Raw genomic sequence first — 18,152 nt, 5'->3', positions numbered from 1 at the left:
AAAAAAAAAAAAAAAAAAAAAAAAATTAAAATAAAGCAGTGGCAACATTTTTTATCTCTTTCTTTTTGAAAAGAAACAATCCAAGTTGGAATATTTATAAATTCGAATACAACGTCAAAGATATCTGTTTTCGAACAAGTCCAGTGTGGTGCCACATAACGAAAAGCTTTATCAACGACATCACAGATGGTGGCTAAAGGTATCGCCTGTAGAATTAGCCGCTTTTTCGTGAATTTTTTTGTGCATGCTGCGTCTCCCTTTTTGTATCAAAGTCGATATTCTTGTTACTGGAGATGCTAAATATAATGGAAGACGAAGAAAAAAGAAGAAGAGGAATAAGAAAAATAAGAAAGCTGCCCCAAATGCTACAAACAACGTGCCAACAAAGTAAGCAACTATTTTTTTTTGGATGGCTGAACAAATGGAAGCTTCTATCGTATATCGAAAACAACAGAAAGGTATCGTTGATCGTTTTTGAGAACAGAATGTTTGAAAAAGACTTAGTGAAGATAAAGGGCGCCCGTTGTGGAGTAATAGGGAAGCTGTGGAAGGATGTGAAAAAGCGGGAGAAAGAGGATGGTCTTATTACTATCACAGTTGATGAACTCAATACCTCCAAGGCTTGCAACAATTGTGAAAAGATTATTCTTGAACCTGCAAAGCGCACTCGCGGCAACAGTATACTGGTCTGTAAAACCTGCAATACATTGTGGCAGCGAGACATGAATGCTGCAAAAAATATGATGACAATCTCTTTATCAACTTGGAGAGGAGATGGTCGACCAATTGTTTTTCAGCGATCTAATGAAAACAGCAATAGGGCTACTTAGCTGCAGTGTTTGATTTATCTTTGTTTTTTTTATTTTTTATTTCTAATACATCAATAAACTAGTTAATACAATAAGAATTACAAGTATTCAATAACCTCTTTATCAGTTCTTTTTAAAAGTGCATCCCAATAGGTATCAATATCAAAGTTAAAGTTGAATTTTCCACCCAAGCTTGCCTCTATTTGATCAGATGAAATACAGTCTTCCATACAAATGACATCTTGGCTGTTCTTATTAGTGTCTTCATCTATAAATTTGATTTTATTTCTTGTGACAGGATCCATAAAGGGAGCAACCATTTTGAATGTAGTCAAGAAAAACCATGGAGCTATTTTATTAATGAGTTAGTATGCACTTTAATGAAACAAGATAAACCTTACAATTTACAAAAAATGCCACGCCTAATCTTTCAGGGTAATGGTTTGCTAAGATATCTATAAACTTTTTACACGTGCTTGCGCTTGGATTACTGGTAATGGATGATCCTTTAAAGTCTACTACGATAGACACCTTTTCTACTTGTGGAGGCATCAATCGGATACCTCGTTCTAAATTGAATACAACATGCCTAATCTGTCTATCCGAATCTTTGGAATTTTCATTTCTAGGCTTCATGATCCACAATGGTTTACCCGTCTTGTCATAACCATTGTAATACATTTTACCAGTTTCTGCCTAAATATGTTATTAATGGCACATCATCTTTTATCATCAAACGTATACCTCTGGTCGAATCATCTCTGGATCCAATTGATCGGGCCTGAACTCTCTTCTCCACTTTATCGAATTCTCCAACATTGCCTTGGCTGCCTATATGCCACTATCAATCAAGCGCTCTCTCTTTATGATCATATTGTCTTTCTTTTACCTCCAAGTCCCACTTTCTGGCTCGAAGATAGCGATTGGCCGTTGCTTCCGTCAGAAATCCTTTTTCATTGGGATAATACTCATGTTCTTTCGGGAGCATGATACCTTCCACATACTCCATCAATGCATGTACTTTCTTCTTTTGTTCTTCATCTAATGGGTCGTTCAATACAGGTTGATAGTCTGTAGGCGGAGTGAGAATGGGTTCTTGAGTCATGGGTCCAAGGTCAACTGTGGTAGCCGTGACAGAGGATTTTGTGCTGGCTGCTGATGATTTTGTATTATTATTATTATTAAACTTGAATAAATTCATCTTCTATTTTTTTTTAGGAAAAAAGGGAAAAGAAAGAGATCCTAACACAAGAAGAGACAAAAGGGAGTTTTGATTGAGTTCGGGCTTCTGAGGATGGCGACGGGATTATTTCCTAAAAATAGTATCTTGTCGCAATTTTTCAAATGAAAATGACAGTCTGGGATAGAAGGTAGAAATCCCTAGATGACAAATGTTTCTAGCGACAAGCGTGAATGGCAGTCACCACTTTAACTCATTTATAATACAAAATGTCTTTAATCATCTCTTAGGATTGACTCAACTAGCTTCAATCATACGATAGAGCTATTGATTCCTATATTGATGCACTGTTGCTTGACAGGATACAACACGATCAGTAGATATTCAGAAATCGATAGATTCTGTCGTATTTATCCTGTAGATCACTTTTTTATCTATAATACAAAGAGACTGACCGCAAAACATGTTATTATTACATAACGCGACATACGCAATTATCATTGATGTGATTAATGCACGTAACAGCTTGCTTGCATACAAATGACGATACTGTAATAACGATCCCCCTCTCGTCTTAATTCATAATAAAGACAGCCTCATTATCTGTATATTATCTATGGTGATTATTTTGACTATATCACAGCCTCTGGAAAATGGCCAGTCTGTATTATCTCCATCATGCAATGCAATTGGGGGTACTGCGAAGTCAAGCCCCCTTTAGGAAGCTGGTAAACATTTTAGTACCAATAGACAGTTTTGAATTCACGATATTCGGATAAACACAGGCTAAAATTTCATTGGACCCAAGCTTATTTGTTGTCCTTCAGGGCGCTGATAAGTTTATCCATTATATCTTCAGGCTCTCTTTTTACGCCAATAAAGTAGTCCAATGATAATCATTCATTGAATAGTTTTCTCTTCATATTATGCTCATTTTATAAGACATGAGTAGTCAACATATCTTTCTCAAAGTATACTTTATGTTAAAGATGAGGGATAACAAGATCCATTCTTTTTTTTATTTGGGATATAAGTTTAGGTATGGGTTCCTCCTTTTTGCAGCTCCAATTGTAATCGATTCGCCAACCTATGAAAGATGTCAGTTTATTAATAACCAGCAATCATTCACTTACTTTATAAGTTGCTCATTTTCATCACGATGAGCTAAGCAATCCTTCTTCATGTCTTCAATGAGCGCTTGGCTATTGTTATGAAGTATTTCCCAATGGTTTGCTCTTTCTTGGCACCTGTAAATTTGCTTCTCCAACTCTTTCATTTTAATCTTTTTTTTAAAATCAAAAAATAAATATTATCACATCAAATCATAAGAGTGTAATACTAAAAAATCACTCAATAAAAAAAGAAATAATACATAAAAAAGGGAGGAAAAGCTTTAATTCCCCCATTTCTCTTTCTTTTTGTGAAAAAGGAAGAAGAAGAAAAAAAGGAATGAAAAGAAAACTCACCTCGTATCCTTCAACTTCTCTGTCATATTTCTCTTGTTCCATTTTCTTTTCAATCTGTAGTTTTTCAAGTTCTTTTTGCTTAGAAGCTACTAGTGCCTTTACTCGATAAGCGTAGTCTTCCAATTCTTTGTTTTTGGCGTCAATCGTATGCTGGTATTGCTCATGCATGGCTTGAATTTCTTTCTTGTGTTGCTCGGCTATTTGAATCAATCTCTCTTCACTAACACTACCTGAACCACTTGACTTTTGCTGCTGCTCTAATTGAGCAATTGTCTTTCGAAGCTCCTGAATAGCATTTGCCTTTTCCTGACCTAGCCTATTCAACTGACTTTCATGTGTTTCTTTAATCTCGGCCAATCGAACTTTCAAATCATCCAGCTCCTTTTGCTTTGCCTCGTACCGTTTGACACACTGTTCATGGCTTGTGTCATGAGACTTTGTGTTGATATCATCTTGATTACTTGAGGAGCTTGGGGTTGCTTTAGCCGTATGCTCGAAGCGAACGGTAGCCGCTTCTAATGAATTCTGCAAGGTCTCCACCTGGAACAAAAGACTCTCGATCTGTGCTGATCGCTCTTCAATTTCCGTTTCCTTTTTATCGCACGTCTGCTTCAACAACTCTATTTCATTCTCATATTGTTCTTTGACAGCTGTAAGCGATTCATTATGTGCTGCTTCTTTTCTCTGTAACTCATCGTGTAATGCGTGAACCTCTTGTTGCGTTGCCTTTGTTTTTTCTAACCAAGCCATGGCTGTATCATCAGTGCCGCTTTGAAGCTGCCTGATTTCTTCCCTATGACGTTGTTCAAGGGCGTCAACATGAAGTTGAGACTGTCTTTTGAACTCCTCTAAAGTCAATTTAGCGTTTGCTAGTTCGCTTTCTACCTTTCGGATATGGCTATTTGTTTGTGATTTCTCCAAACTTGTGATCTTCTCATTTAACTCGGCTATCTCTGACGCATGTCTGTCACCATTCTCTTTATGTTCCTCTTTTTCCTTTTGCAGCTGAGCTTTTAATTCAATATTTTCAGCCTATACACATCTTGATTGAGCATAGATGTTTCCCTCCCCAAGTTGTTTCGCTCTTGGTGCTGTAAACAAACGTACCTTTATAAAATCAAGTTGCTTTGTGATATCAGTCTGCTTTGACTGCATCGTATGGATTTTCTCCTCATATTCTGCTTTGGTTATTGCCATCTCTGATCTAAGCTTTTTCTCTTGTTCTTCCAGCACCTTTTCCATTTCTTCTTGATATTCTTGTTTTAATTTAGCTTTGACTTCCTTTTGAAAAGAGAAAAAAAGGTAAAGAATGTGAGATACGTGTTCAGTATGTGATTTTCTACTTTTTCATTACTTGTACAGCTTTCTCTATTGAATCTTTATCATTGTTTTCTGCTTCCTACAAGAGACGATTAAGGCTATGTCACTAATATCATCGCTCTCTCTCTCTTACATCCTTTGTCTTGTTAGACTCCAATTGCTTCTTTAATTCGTCTATTTCCTCTTGTAGCTTTGATACACTCTGCTTGTGCTATATCCAATTATCGTGTTTGCCTTGTTTCCTTAAATTACTGCTTTTTTTTTTTTTACCTCTTGTTTTAAATTTTCAATCTCCTTTTCTTTCTGTTCAAGTAGTTCCTCCTGCTCAGGCACCTTCTCCTTGATGGTTAATTCTGCCAAGCCGACTGGTGTGGACATGCGTTTGGCAGCATTACTTGTGCTTGGTGAGTGATTAACAGACGACCTACGGGCCAGAGGCGAGTTGGGCGGTCTATTAGATGCAGTCGATGAGGGCACAATGGACCTACGTTTAGTAACAGTTGGCGATGAGGCTGCACTTGAAGTTGGGGTGGTACGATCTGTCTTGATGGCGGCAGGTGGTGCCTTTCGAGTGACAGGTGTCTTGCTTGGTCGAGTGGCAGAAGGTACTGTAGAAGGTCTAGTTGCCGTCTTGGTCTTACTTGCTGTTGATGTAGGTGAAGTTCGTGTGGTAGGTTTTGGACTAACAGGCTCTGCACCCGGCTTGATGCCGAGTTCTGAAAGAATGGACTTTCTTTTTACAGAGGAAGCACGACCGACTGTGGTCGAGGCCTTTTCTGTCATAGTTGGCGGTTTACAAGGGAAAAAAAGAAAAAGAAAAGAGAAGAGAAGGAGAGAGACATAATTAAACCAAAAGACAGCTCTATTTTAGTGCAACATTACACTTTTGTCATGTAGTCAATTACCCAATTTCGGAATATTAACACGAAGCTTAAAGGTTTAATCTATTTATACGTTCAATAGAGCTAAAGATGTATCAGTATCCTGGATTATGGTTGTTTATTACCTTGAGGTTTATTTATAAAGCGTATTACTATTTATTTGTTGTTGTTGTTGTTGTTGTCTGAGTGACTTGTATCATCCAGTGGTTGATTTATTAAAGAAGGTACACACGCATATATGCCTAAAAGAAAGCGAGATTACTTCATAAGCCAAGGCAAAATGACAGAAATGCAAAAAGAATATTTTACAAGGAGGGGCAGATGACCAGTCTTCCAAAGGGAATTACGTTGTATGATCTTGACACTGTTATGGAAGGAGATATTCTATATCTTGTATTTCGTATCCACAAGCCAACTATATTATAAATTCTTCAAAAAAGTAAAAATAAAGATCAAATATATAATTTGCAAGTCATACGGATCGTCAATGGTCTCTTTGAACACACAATTATTAATGTGTATAGCATCATTTGGCATGAAAATGGCTACAGTTATTATTAAGCACAGTTGAACCTCCGCGCAGACTCGTATAAATTCTACCCTTTCTTTACTTTTTTTCCTTTTTTCTTTAAACAAAGCAAAAAAATAAAAAATGAAGGGTGTTCGCGTTTCTCTTGAAAACTTTGACGAAAAATTAAATGAATCAGTTGCCACCGGTAATCCTGTGTTTGTTCTCTTCTTTGGTACAGAAGTCCCCGAGACTTCTGAATCTTGGTGTCCTGATTGTGTGATTGCCGATCCTCTTATTAGAAAGGCCATTAGTCCTATTGAAAATGCCATTTTATTAGAAGCTCCCGTGGGTGCACGTAACGAATGGAAAGGAAATACAACACATCCTTATCGTGTGCGTTTTGGACTTAGTGCTATTCCTACTTTATTCAAATGGACAAAGGTATGTATAATGATTATATGTATATACTTTCTTGCTGACTCTGTGTCTTCAGGAGGGCCCTGGTGCTAGATTAGTAGAAGAAGACTGTGCAGACATTGAAAAGCTTAATGAATTTGTCAGAAACTAAATGTAAAATAAATCCTCTCTTTATTATATACTGAAACCAGAAATTGTCAACAATTACACTTTGTGATCTGTGATCTTATTGCTTCCAGCTTGACAGCATATAATAATGCATAAAATGATCCTCATCTTTTTGAGAGATATAAGATAAAAAGAGTCAAGATCTCTTGAAGTATAATGTGATCAACACTTTATAACAAAGCTGTAAGATATTCATTAGAAATCATCTTTGACTTTAGCTTCTTTCTTTCTTCTTCTTTGGATCAAAAAGAAGACCAGCTATTATTCAGTTAGCCCTGAGGAATATATTATATTGTAAACAGCTCGTACTCAACATCAAAAGTTATTACCAGCACCATTAATGCTGTCGAAAGAGACCTTTTAATTTGCGGACAATGCAGAATGGGCTCCTATTCTTTGCTTTAGAAAGGAACTTGGTATTTATCGTTCTTTTGGTTGGTTCGAGGGTGAGTTTATGCTGTCCTTTCTCTTCATCGACATAAACCTTCTCCTAAACTTGATGATAACCCTGCTGCTCCTTTTTTGCTTTCCAGGCTAGTATACCCGTACATTGCCGCCACTGCCATTTTGTTGGCCATACATATTGACCAAGTGTCCTATCTGTCGTGACCATCTCGCACGTTGTTATTGGCCATGTGTCTGTGATTTCCGTCTATAACGTGCTTGCACCGTCATCTACACTCATATCTCAGTTGCTTCTTCCAGTGGTCCTTTCTCAGAAAGGCCCCACGTTTCACCTTGCCACCCTCTGACATAACCTCCCATACCTGCATTGTTGCTTCATCTGCCGCTATTGTCGCAAATGACACCCATGAATGTGAAGAGGGTAATGAGAGCTGCTCATATATCTTCTACTGGTGTCAGACCTTGAAAGAGGCCCAGAATCCGTGCGGCCACAGTCCGTTATTTTTAATAAAGGTGTGTAACTTTTATGTCCATTTTATATGAATCAGATTTATTGCATGAATTAACCATGTCCAATTCAACTGAGCTTGACGCGTTATTTAAATATAATGTATTTTGTGATGAGTCTTTTAGTGTTGCTCTTTCCTCAAGTCGGCTTTAACAATAACATGAGGTACTTATAGGGTAAATATGACGGATATTCTGTATGAAATATTGTACATAATATCGTGTAAGTGTGGTGTGCCTAATGCTATTTGCATATCAGCAAATAGCAAAACCAGTGGGTAAGAAGCAACAAGTTGTATATCATAGAATTTGACAAAGATCTAATCTTTAGATAACTAATAGCTTCGCTCTCAGTTATTCGCAACGGAAATTGACACTTCAACATTTTATTACATCTATTGTATTCGGGAAAAGCTGATATACCCAAGACTGGAAGGGGTAACAGTAAATCCAAGATTAACAGCAAACCAACCATTTGAATACGTAAGTTTTTAGCATGTAATATGGAATAAAACTAAATCGTATACTTAATAATTTTACTAGTGTTCTTTTCAAATGAATTCTTCAACAAGAATTCTGTGCCACTACCATTCATTTTCCAAGGCATGTTAGGATTTTTAATGCCTGAGATATTCGCGCTTATAAGCGGAAAACAGTAAAGAATCGTTTACTGAATACTGAGAGGTTCTCCCTTCTCACTGCCTGTATCTCAAACTCCGTTTGTAGTGCCTTCTTACAATCTCAGCAAATCTGTAGCACTCACAAATTGGTGCTACTTGTACCCTACATACAGAATCCTTAGATCACAGAACATTGGTATTACATCTATTCTATTAGCACTAAATATCGTATGAGACCATTGAATGAACTTGACTAAGTACTTTTCTTGGTAGTCTATGACCATTGACTGCATCTTATCTGTTCTTCATTATATTTTTCTCGTCTAAAAGAAGCTGTTTGTAATAACAACTTGTTCCAAACTATAATAGATTCTTACAAAGATTAATTGAATTTGTACGATATTCTTTTTCTTTTTTCGAGCCTCTCAACTGAGCTAACAAACTTGGTTGAACAAAGTACATCCTGTGTTGGCATAAATAGTAGTTTGTGTAATGTATGCAAGATTCTTTCCAAGATGACGCGATCCAATTGCGCAAAATGTTTAAAGAGTGATAGCATTCGATCCTGAGATAAATCAAAGCCGGATTAGCTGCATCGTAATAAAAGCAACATAACGTGTAACCACGTTATTGCTGATAGTAATTACGACATACGACAGCGGATAACAGACGAGGTTAAAAGGACCTACTTGAAAGCTGCATTGGATTCTTTCCTTTTTTCTTTCTATATTTATTCATTATGAGATTTGCATCTCTTAGTTTAGGACTAGCTGCATTATTTGGCTTGGTCTTAGTTGGCGATGCTGCAAAGGCAAAAGATAGCAAGCCTAACATCGTATTTATCTTTACGGATGATCAAGACTACCGGCTCAAATCTCTAGATTATATGCCAAATGTGCAAAAGTATTTGGTCAAAGAAGGCACTCTTCATAGAAATCATTATGCCACTATTTCTATTTGCTGTCCTAGTCGTGTCGGCTTACTCCGAGGGCAATATGCGCATAACACAAAGTAAGTTGGTTATTGGTACCAGTGACTATAGTTAACATTATGACAGCATTACCGATGTATCTGTTCCTTACGGCGGATACGGTAGATTTAATGAACTTAAGCTTGGTGACGATTATTTACCACTTTGGCTGCAAAAAGTAACATAATGCATATCAATGAAGAATATCAGACTTATATCGTCTTTACCTTAGGCTGGCTACAACACAAACTATATTGGTAAGCTCATGAATCAGTACTCTGTTAACAACTACAATAAGCCAACGCCAAAAGGGTAAGTTATACAAAATACTCAATGTCTTGTACAACTGACAACTTAACCTTTACAGATTTAATTACCAAGGTAACCATAATTTGTCGTACAGAGAAATGTTTGAGTTCTCATATTTATAAAGATCAATTGGTGGACCCTTACACATATGTGTATAACACTGCTGTCTTTTCTAAAAACGGCGAAGCTCCCGTTTTCTATAAGGATGCCTACCAGACAGATATCATTCACGCCAAGGCACGTGCGGCCCTGAAGCGACTCGAAAGCTCCGAAGATCCCTTCTTTCTGTGGGGTAGGTGGCATTCAGGGCATATGTAAGAACTTTAACTAACGTGCTTCTTTCAAACAGTTGCCCCCATGGCTCCTCATGCACAGTTTATAATACACGGTCATGGTAATATATCAACCAGTAATGCCGTACCTGCCGCTCGCCATGCTCATCTCTTTAAGGACGTTAAAAGTAAGTACACTTTTCTTTAATCAATGATATGCTCTTATCTTTTACTTTGTCTAGTCCCTCGAACAGCTCATTTCAACCCTAGTAAGCAAGCAAAAACAGCTTCGTACTGGAAACACCTTGAAAGACTAAACCAGACCGAGATTGATGAGATTGATGAAGCCTACAGAGACCGTCTACGATCCTTACAGGCAGTAGACGAAATGGTTGGCACTGTCTTTGAAGAACTGGAAAGACAAGGAAAGTTAAACAATACCTACGTCTTTTATAGCTCTGACAATGGATATCATCTTGGACAACATCGATCTTACCCTGGCAAATGCACCAACATAGAAGAAGATATAAAGTAAGAACCAAGGAAACAAAGGTTGACCTATGTTTGACTAACTGCATTTATTTTCTAGTGTACCTTTCATCGTCCGTGGTCCTGGCGTACCTAAAGGCAAAGTGAGCGATGTAGTCAGCTCTCATCATGATTTAGCATCCACATTCCTTGCTTTAGCTAACGGAGACGAGGTTGTACCTGATTGGGTTGACGGGGGTGTGATTCCCGTCACTCATAAACTCAAGCATCACCGAAAGCCGGTTTCAAAAGAAAGCTTTGCCGTAGAATTTTGGGGGGATAACGTGATTGATGAAATTATCACAGGCGCTCCTCATGGTCCTAATTTATATAAAACACTCCGTGTTATCTCTGAAGATTACAACTACATGTATTCTGTCTGGTGCACTGGAGAACACGAGCTGTACGATTTGAAGAAAGACCCCTATGAGATGCATAACTTGTACACATCTGCAAGCACTCAACTTACCAACCGTCTTGATGCTCTCCTTGTCGTCCTTAAATCGTGCCGCGCACAGTCATGCCGTGACCCTTGGAGAATCCTTCATCCTGATGATCATTCAGTAAAGACGCTCAAGGATGCCTTACATCATAAATACGATGCTCACTACACTCAATTCAGAAAAGTCAAACTTGAAGAATGCTTACCTTACTATAATTTAGCAAATGAGGTACCCCAGATCGGCGAACATTTCATCTCAAACATCACGCACACCAAGATTCATGCTGTAAAGAGTGACCAAGCCATAATCCAAAACTTGCACAAGAGACAAGAAAGGACGAGTCGTATTCCTGAAGAGTACCATAAATTGTATAATTTGATTCCTAAGCCTTCTGGTGAGGTTGGCCATCAAGTGCCGGGAGACGACTTTGAGCAACACGCCAAGCCAGTACCATCAGAGTTGATAAATACGCCCGTTGATTGGTCCAAATACAACTTTTACGGCTATGGAAATTAGTAAATACATTAAGCCGCGTTTTGTGCCTTGAATAAATAGATATTCTTTTATTTAATAATGACATTATTTAGACAACCACTTATTTTTAAATATGTTCATGCTTTTTTTTATCATGCCGATCTATAAGCAACATATGGCACAATATGCCATGAGCCGTGACCATACCAACAAGACCAGGCTGAAGCTCGATGTCAATGGTCGTGGGCGCACTTGTTATGGAATTATCGATCGTTTTTTCCTCTTCTGTCATCATTCTTTCTTCACTACATGCCTGACATATACATCCAAAACACTTTTTTAAGCGGCAATGTATAGATCGTTTATGACTGGGCGTGTCTGATGCAGTCGATTTTATGGTTCGTTTCCTTTTTACCATTTCAATGTCTTGCTCCGTCCGGTATACGAGAATGACTTGTTCGTGTTTTCTAAAAGGAGAAATTTTAAAACCAGGGCTTTTGCTTATTTGGCAATGACCGTTTTATACCTTTCTACTACTTGCAGTAACAAATCTGCAATAGGTGTAGATGAGCCTACCTTCATGTAGGGGTCGAGCTTCATACTGCCCACAGGATTTGAATAAGCCTCTTCTTTATGTAGATTCTATATCATAAACTTTGTTCTCAATGATAAAAGTGGCAAGATGTAAATTCAGTGGTTACTTACGGCAAGTGCGATGACGCCAATGACGCTACCCTCCTCCATGGGTGACCCCTTGGGCTCATATACCAACATGTGAGAATACCCGTGACTGATGTATTCAGAGACTAAGCTCTGGCTCAGTATTGTATCTGAAGGTATGAGCAACAAATCATTGCTAGAACCTATGAGATGACCGGCTGTCTGTTCTTGCATGGTCAAAACATTCTGAAGTATATTAGAAAACTCGTGTTTGAGGCATCCAGAATGGCTTTTCGTCATGTCATGAAGATGTATCAAGGCCTTGAGTTCTAAATATCTTGTCAAAAGAAGAGTTCTTTTGATTTATCTATCAATTACCTGGTACTGTATATGAAAATCCATTGTGTGGCCCCAACATCCAGTCTAGGCATTTGGATATGGGCCACGAAATGATGAGCCAGATAGCAATCAAAATACGTACAGGAATGGCAAAGAGAGCGCCAATGGCCAACCCATGCTTTGAACAGATTGCTTGTGGTATGATTTCTGAAAACATGACAAGCAATGCTGTGGATGCAATGACAGACATAAATCCTGGAAAGTACATATTTCATCCCAAATTAATAAATTACAGACATGCATAAAAAAAGATAGGGTTCGGTCTAGTGTTACCTTTGCAGAAAATGCCATCAAATAGGATCGGCAGTGTTTCGTTAAGCACGGTGTTGGTCAGCAATAGGGTCGTCAGCAGGATGTGCCCGTTCTTACGAATAGGCAAGATGCGTGTAGCGTATTTTTGCTGCTTTGGTGTACCAGCAAGTTGGAGTATCTTGAGATTAGTGGTGTCGAGTGACATCTACATTATAAAGAAGTTAATACTACTTTATATTTATACATGTTGAATGCTTCTTTACCAAGCCCAAGGTTAATCCTACGTGCAGTATTGATAAACATAAAATTTTAGATGAAAGCATATCGTGATTTATTTACCGGCAATAATTCCACTTAGCAATACAAGAAATAGAATAGCAATGATTTGACTCCAAAACTCGATTGATCTAACATTTAACTGTCTTGATTCATTGTCATCTGCTGCAAGAGCAAGTACTGGATATAACAATAAAGAAAGTAATAGCATGAAAAGTAAAAAGAGAAAAGAAAACGAAAAAAAAGAAGAGAGAGAGAGATGAATAGTAACAGTAAGCGGTGTACTCCTATTTATAATATCGTTTTTACACGGACAACCATCGGCAGCTCTTTGCTCAACCTCCGGTCGTAAACTGCTGATTCATCTATATAAAGTAGCATGAACGGCTTCTTATGTTCTTCCTGATCAGATCCATAAACTATCAATTCTTGTACTCAATATTTACGATGCAACCTTGAATTCTCCATCAAAAACAAAAGGAGAAAGGGGGAATGCCTTATCGAGTAAGAGGGGATGAGCTCCTTAAAAAGGTTCAATTGAAACGATAGGTGTGGCTATCTTCCTATTACATTTCAATAGTGGCGGTAAACAGAAAGGGCGATCAGTTTCCCTTTGTTAACAAGATGATAAAGTCGAGGTCCTCGCTTTTTTCGTTCTAAAATTCGTTTAAATTCAAGTTAAAACTGGAATGATTTTAACAAGCTGTTACTGTTGCATTTCGAAAAGGTCTATATCCATTATTATTATCATTTAAGAAATTTAACCAATTTTAAGCTGTCGCTCTTTCTCTCTTTCTCTCTCTGTCTCTCTGTCTCTCTCTTTGCTTGTTTGTTTGCTTGTCATGGAATGATGAGTGGACACTCTTTATTTGATAGAGTGATTTGATTATAAGTGATTAATAGCATTTCTTATTGTGCGGTGTTTGGTGACTTGGCTGCCAATTTTGCTTGAGTATTACTCAACAAGCGATGTATTAAACTGCCAAACTTTAGTCTTTTGTTTTCATACTCGTCTAGTAAGGCAATAATGAGGATATATTATAAAATAGAACCCATATTCCCACTTACCATAATGTTGCTTATCTTGCATAACATACATAGAGAATATGTTGCATAACTCTGAAAGCACAGTTGTATCATTTTCACGATGAATCCTTGGCCAAATAAAATTATAAAAATGACTTATTAATGTTTCTAAATATTGGCTGATATGATAGTTAATAAGCGCCTTACTTTTTATACTATAAACTTACTATAGCTGGTTATCATAAGATGGCTGAAATAAACTATAAAATAACACAAGTTCATCAGAGCATAGGTTCATCATATAAGCACAACCATTCTTTGCAAGTTGAAGTAAATCCATATCTGATGATTCATGCAGTTTGCGTGTTATGATAGGTACAATTAGTTGCTGTCGTGTTTGAGCATAGGTGTAAAGGATATCGTCATAGAGAGATTGATAGTCCTGAGCCCGCTTTTCAATCTGGCTTGTCAGCGATTTGACGGTGGGTGCGATCACTCTGAATCTCACATAGCATGTTGTCGTCTGTTTGCCTATGGTAATAGATGCATCCTATGATGCATAAAAGGTAAGAAGTCTATTTTTAAATCATCTCTATTATTAAACCTTGTTCTGTTTGGAAATCTCTTGACCTAAGCTTTTTATGGTTGAAACAACATACATTTTGATAAGCGTCATTGCTTTTGTCATGTACTGTTTAAATCGCATAAAATACAATTCGGCATCCTTGTATTGAGGCTAATAAAAATGGTAAGAACAGAATATTCAATATGGAAAAAAAGATACTTACATGCTGGTTCATGTATTCAATACACTCATCAAGCTTGCTGAGAGCGGGTATAAATTCAGGATCTAAGCAAACGTTCTCTCCAGGCGCATTCAGTAACTTTGCTACCACCTCAAGGTGATTAAAGTAGTCCAATCGCTGAGATAATTCGTCTGCGATATGCGTTAACCTCTCTTGGTCCTTGAGAATTGATTCACATGCTGCCTGCACTGTACTTGTCTTTTCTGATACAAACGCATAGTCTTTTTCGAGTACTTCTAATGCTAGACGAGTCTGCTGAAGATGATCAAGAAGTATGATGCATGCTTGTCGGTAATGTTGAACTTTTTGAAGATGATCACGATAGACATCCTCTTGATCCATTTCACTTTCAATATTGGCAAACCAATCAAAAAAGGACTGCAATGTGTCAATACCATCTGTTGTTGCTTTGGCTGATGCGAGTAAGTCTGCGGTTGAAGGAGTCTTTTTGATCAATGGTGGAGTAGTTGCAGCAGAAACCTTTTCAAAATACTTTTTAAGCAAAGTAAGTATATCTGTATTACTGTTCTATTACTGTTGTTTACCCAAGACGAAGGAAGAGGTAAGTCTAAACAAGCTTCTTGAATATCATGTACAGCCTGTTTCTGTACTTCTGTCAGCTTTGTCTTTTCTTCCCATTCTTCCAAAGAAATCATAATAAACCAAGCCTGGACTTTGTTCTGCGCTCTATTATTGTCAAATTTGAATTACCGTTTCATTTAAAAATATCGTGCATGGATGTACAAATTGCATTATAAATTTTGTAAATATGCGACAATGGCTTATTTCGAATGCACCATTTGCATATGTACAGTAGTTTTGACAACAAGAAGAGAGAGAAGGGAGAATATCATTGGATAAAGTATTAAGAATATGTCTAATCCTTTGTTTCTTATAACCAAGGCAAAACTTTGGTTTTAAATTACCTTAAAAAATCCCTTTTATTGTCCTTTTTTTAGCATTCAAAAAAGCGCATTCTGGTTATATTTGAAATCAATAATGTTATAAATGAAGGGCATTCTTTTCGCAGTATGAACATACTATTTCTTCCAATTCGACATGTATTACCCAGTTTTCTTCTTATCTGCCCTTGTAGCTTATGCTACTGCTTCTGTAGCAAATGTTGGTAACATCGTTGCTCATGAGCTTGACAGTAGAGCAGAAATGGGAGAAGCCCTGATGCTCTATGGTTATAACCCTCCTCGTGTAAACCCCGACTACTGCGTTGGTTTTCAGATTGACTATCCTACTGCTCCTGGTCAAGTCTTCGAAGTCAATTCCCTTCAACAACTTCACTGGTCGATTGATCAAGACATTAAAGGATTTAAACCTGATGCTATTACCCGTATTCGTATCCTCAACTCTACTCAACACAACCAATATGTTATCGGAGAAAATATCCGTAAGTATTTAGTAAAGGTCAAGAGCAGACTTTAACTCTTTTATTTGTAGCTTTGATCGTCCAAGACAACAGAGGATCTGCAAGCTTCCCTCTTGCCGTCAAGGATGTCACTGGATACTATCATTACCGTATCATGGTTAACTATCCTGGCACACCCACTCACTGCGTTTATGAATCTGTTCCCTTTATGATCGTCCAAAGTCCTTTCAAGAAATATAAGGCAGCTGGCCCCATTCAACCGGACAGCGAAAAGGGTCAACTTTATCAAACTTTGCCTGTTGGACTTTATGTTCAACATGACTAGTGTCCTTTTTTTTGTTTTGAAACAAATAAACTTTCTTACTCTCTTTTTCTTTTTTAGATAACATAAAACTAACCTAAGAACGTTGGGCATTTGAAGTTTAAAATAGACAGTTGTCCAAAGCTTTCTAGATAAATGTAAACAGTAAAAATTACTCAGTCGTCTCACTCTTGTCTAGTCATTTTATGAGCCACCCAGTCGAATGGGGATACAAAAAAAATACTATGGTATTATAAGCTGCTTATCCGAATATTTTAAGGTGATGTAGTAAGGATTTATAAGTATAATTGCTGAGAGAAATGTATGGAACAGCATAGAGAAAAGATCGAACAGAGTCGCGTTTCTTCAACAGAAGAAATGTAATTTAAAGAGAAATCAAAAAGATATCTAGCAATCAAACAATCTCCTTTGAAGACGCTGCAAAAATTCTAGAATAAGAAGAATTGATCTGAAGAATAGATACCTGCTTGGTTTGCTCTGATCACATATGTCAGGCGCCACTGTCGCCTGCTGAATATACTTTCCCTTTTAAAGCATTTTTACTAATTGATTATGATAAATAAATCTTCAGAGTCTTAGCAGTGAGATCAATAAACATATTCAATAAATCATTTTTTATAAAATTAAATATTGACCTATCAAAGTTCTCTCAAACGTCAAAAATACATCTTATTCTTACATGACGCGACATGCTCAATTCTCATTGGCTACAATTAATTCATGCTTTCTTATAAAGAGACGCTGTTTGCTGGGCTAAGATCCACTATCATTGAAAAACTAAACTTTGCAGGCCAGTACTCTGATTTCGCTTGCAATTTCTCCTTTGTAGTTCAGTTGGCCATGACAACATCTGCAATGTCTGACGGTAATTCGGCGGAAATGAATACAATTATACCAACTGAATTTCAATGATTCCACACCAGTTGTATTACTTGCACCAATTAGAAATCCAAGCAATAATGATGCTGATTACAAGGCTCTTTTCTCTGTCAACCACTTGCAAGTCATCAGCACTTTGAATTTTGGTGCTGTGGGAATCCAACAGCAGACCAGAAACAATCATCCACTTTGGGTTAATGTACAAGAGCTTGGAAGTGGTAACCAATGGCCCGATGTATCTTCAATTACCTGTCTCAGCTGTTCTCAGGGATAAATCTCCAGCACCTCTAAGCCGATTCTTAGCACAATTTCGTCTTGCGTCGGTCTGTATTTACGAAAAACAGCACTAAACTTCTTCGAGCACGGCAAAACAATGAATTCCACCTACATCCCATTCTCGCTCGAAAGTTCCTTCAACTGGTGCGTACTAACTCTCCTTTTGGCAGCTTTTTAATGCGCTCTTCTTTAGGAATCAAGTCCGTATTAACATCAATGGTCATTTTACGACACTTATAGTACAAGAAAGAGGATTCAGACAAGGAATCCTTTGTCGTTAGTTCTATTTAATTTGGCCCTGGGACCACTGCCATTACACACCATTTACGATATTGCTATCACCGACTTACCCCAGTTGTCCTGAGGCAGTTGATCCACGATTTGCCCTGGTTACACATCCAAGTTTTAAAATTCTTGCGTATACCGATGATGTGTGTGCATTTCTTAACTGTATTAGAGATTTCCACAGAGTTCAACGCCATTAGAGAATTATAGTCACATCTCCAATGCTCGTCTTCATATCAATAAGGCAGAGATACTTTTCTTAAATGATCGTTCTCAGCCAGAACGGACTTATTTCTTACAACAGCATCAA

At 37.5% G+C, this 18,152-nt stretch overlaps 9 protein-coding genes across 9 annotated transcripts; 5 read left to right on the top strand and 4 right to left on the bottom strand.

The window, feature by feature from the left end:
- Nucleotides 1-485: 485 nt before the first annotated feature.
- Nucleotides 486-830, top strand: RHIMIDRAFT_233792 (uncharacterized protein; the record flags this gene model as incomplete). The annotated part of the gene is made up of 1 exon (XM_023608032.1): nucleotides 486-830. The coding sequence occupies one exon, from the start codon at nucleotides 486-488 to the stop codon at nucleotides 828-830; it is 345 nt and encodes a 114-aa protein (XP_023469899.1).
- A 77-nt stretch (nucleotides 831-907) lies between these two features.
- RHIMIDRAFT_198255 (CRAL/TRIO domain-containing protein) lies at nucleotides 908-2,010 on the bottom strand (the record flags this gene model as incomplete). Its single annotated transcript, XM_023606269.1, has 4 exons — nucleotides 908-1,158; nucleotides 1,211-1,505; nucleotides 1,554-1,640; nucleotides 1,699-2,010. The coding sequence occupies 4 exons, from the start codon at nucleotides 2,008-2,010 to the stop codon at nucleotides 908-910; spliced, it is 945 nt and encodes a 314-aa protein (XP_023469898.1).
- Nucleotides 2,011-2,867: 857 nt separating this feature from the next.
- On the bottom strand, nucleotides 2,868-5,835 carry RHIMIDRAFT_265416 (uncharacterized protein). The gene is made up of 7 exons (XM_023611817.1): nucleotides 5,046-5,835; nucleotides 4,909-4,986; nucleotides 4,810-4,854; nucleotides 4,563-4,736; nucleotides 3,456-4,487; nucleotides 3,123-3,271; nucleotides 2,868-3,076 (listed from the first exon to the last, which is right to left on the bottom strand). Exons 1-7 carry the CDS (start codon nucleotides 5,556-5,558, stop codon nucleotides 3,025-3,027), a joined length of 2,043 nt encoding a protein of 680 aa, XP_023469897.1. The 5' UTR covers nucleotides 5,559-5,835; the 3' UTR covers nucleotides 2,868-3,024.
- A 454-nt stretch (nucleotides 5,836-6,289) lies between these two features.
- RHIMIDRAFT_222638 (DUF953-domain-containing protein) lies at nucleotides 6,290-6,896 on the top strand. The gene is made up of 2 exons (XM_023607464.1): nucleotides 6,290-6,608; nucleotides 6,661-6,896. Exons 1-2 carry the CDS (start codon nucleotides 6,309-6,311, stop codon nucleotides 6,733-6,735), a joined length of 375 nt encoding a protein of 124 aa, XP_023469896.1. The 5' UTR covers nucleotides 6,290-6,308; the 3' UTR covers nucleotides 6,736-6,896.
- A 2,062-nt stretch (nucleotides 6,897-8,958) lies between these two features.
- RHIMIDRAFT_307582 (Arylsulphatase) lies at nucleotides 8,959-11,322 on the top strand (the record flags this gene model as incomplete). The annotated part of the gene is made up of 8 exons (XM_023614531.1): nucleotides 8,959-9,295; nucleotides 9,342-9,432; nucleotides 9,487-9,566; nucleotides 9,671-9,855; nucleotides 9,913-10,023; nucleotides 10,078-10,366; nucleotides 10,425-11,091; nucleotides 11,131-11,322. Exons 1-8 carry the CDS (start codon nucleotides 9,024-9,026, stop codon nucleotides 11,320-11,322), a joined length of 1,887 nt encoding a protein of 628 aa, XP_023469895.1. The 5' UTR covers nucleotides 8,959-9,023.
- A 648-nt stretch (nucleotides 11,323-11,970) lies between these two features.
- RHIMIDRAFT_197074 (DUF21-domain-containing protein) lies at nucleotides 11,971-12,796 on the bottom strand (the record flags this gene model as incomplete). The annotated part of the gene is made up of 3 exons (XM_023606169.1): nucleotides 11,971-12,269; nucleotides 12,319-12,534; nucleotides 12,613-12,796. 3 exons carry the CDS (start codon nucleotides 12,794-12,796, stop codon nucleotides 11,971-11,973), a joined length of 699 nt encoding a protein of 232 aa, XP_023469894.1.
- An 870-nt stretch (nucleotides 12,797-13,666) lies between these two features.
- On the bottom strand, nucleotides 13,667-15,466 carry RHIMIDRAFT_310782 (Sec34-domain-containing protein). The gene is made up of 6 exons (XM_023614688.1): nucleotides 15,245-15,466; nucleotides 14,682-15,191; nucleotides 14,498-14,629; nucleotides 14,121-14,443; nucleotides 13,936-14,072; nucleotides 13,667-13,880 (listed from the first exon to the last, which is right to left on the bottom strand). The coding sequence occupies exons 1-6, from the start codon at nucleotides 15,353-15,355 to the stop codon at nucleotides 13,777-13,779; spliced, it is 1,317 nt and encodes a 438-aa protein (XP_023469893.1). The 5' UTR covers nucleotides 15,356-15,466; the 3' UTR covers nucleotides 13,667-13,776.
- A 266-nt stretch (nucleotides 15,467-15,732) lies between these two features.
- RHIMIDRAFT_310781 (uncharacterized protein) lies at nucleotides 15,733-16,448 on the top strand. Its single transcript, XM_023614687.1, has 2 exons — nucleotides 15,733-16,101; nucleotides 16,152-16,448. The coding sequence occupies exons 1-2, from the start codon at nucleotides 15,759-15,761 to the stop codon at nucleotides 16,403-16,405; spliced, it is 597 nt and encodes a 198-aa protein (XP_023469892.1). The 5' UTR covers nucleotides 15,733-15,758; the 3' UTR covers nucleotides 16,406-16,448.
- Nucleotides 16,449-17,122: 674 nt separating this feature from the next.
- RHIMIDRAFT_233784 (uncharacterized protein) lies at nucleotides 17,123-17,555 on the top strand (the record flags this gene model as incomplete). The annotated part of the gene is made up of 2 exons (XM_023608031.1): nucleotides 17,123-17,267; nucleotides 17,326-17,555. The coding sequence occupies 2 exons, from the start codon at nucleotides 17,123-17,125 to the stop codon at nucleotides 17,553-17,555; spliced, it is 375 nt and encodes a 124-aa protein (XP_023469891.1).
- Nucleotides 17,556-18,152: the final 597 nt, after the last annotated feature.

This window comes from Rhizopus microsporus, assembly GCF_002708625.1.
Source record: "Rhizopus microsporus ATCC 52813 unplaced genomic scaffold scaffold_2, whole genome shotgun sequence".
In the NCBI taxonomy this organism is placed as follows: domain Eukaryota; kingdom Fungi; phylum Mucoromycota; class Mucoromycetes; order Mucorales; family Rhizopodaceae; genus Rhizopus; species Rhizopus microsporus.
Note: the sequence above shows the minus strand (reverse complement) of the source record. Positions and strands in the feature narration are given on the sequence as shown.

What these genes read in the sequence shown, in the direction of transcription:
- RHIMIDRAFT_265416 (XM_023611817.1), bottom strand. Translation starts at nt 5,558, where the DNA reads ATGACAGAAAAGGCCTCGACCACAGTCGGTCGTGCTTCCTCTGTAAAA. An exon ending in CAATAGAGAAAGCTGTACAA is followed by an intron (nt 4,737 to 4,809) that starts GTAATGAAAAAG and finishes TCTTTTCAAAAG; the next exon opens with GAAGTCAAAGCTAAATTAAA. An exon ending in GAGAAGTTGAAGGATACGAG is followed by an intron (nt 3,272 to 3,455) that starts GTGAGTTTTCTT and finishes TTTAAAAAAAAG; the next exon opens with ATTAAAATGAAAGAGTTGGA.
- RHIMIDRAFT_222638 (XM_023607464.1), top strand. Translation starts at nt 6,309, where the DNA reads ATGAAGGGTGTTCGCGTTTCTCTTGAAAACTTTGACGAAAAATTAAAT. An exon ending in CTTTATTCAAATGGACAAAG is followed by an intron (nt 6,609 to 6,660) that starts GTATGTATAATG and finishes CTGTGTCTTCAG; the next exon opens with GAGGGCCCTGGTGCTAGATT.
- RHIMIDRAFT_310782 (XM_023614688.1), bottom strand. Translation starts at nt 15,355, where the DNA reads ATGATTTCTTTGGAAGAATGGGAAGAAAAGACAAAGCTGACAGAAGTA. An exon ending in AGATTTCCAAACAGAACAAG is followed by an intron (nt 14,444 to 14,497) that starts GTTTAATAATAG and finishes TATGCATCATAG; the next exon opens with GATGCATCTATTACCATAGG. An exon ending in TCTTATGATAACCAGCTATA is followed by an intron (nt 14,073 to 14,120) that starts GTAAGTTTATAG and finishes CTATCATATCAG; the next exon opens with CCAATATTTAGAAACATTAA.
- RHIMIDRAFT_310781 (XM_023614687.1), top strand. Translation starts at nt 15,759, where the DNA reads ATGTATTACCCAGTTTTCTTCTTATCTGCCCTTGTAGCTTATGCTACT. An exon ending in TGTTATCGGAGAAAATATCC is followed by an intron (nt 16,102 to 16,151) that starts GTAAGTATTTAG and finishes TTTTATTTGTAG; the next exon opens with CTTTGATCGTCCAAGACAAC.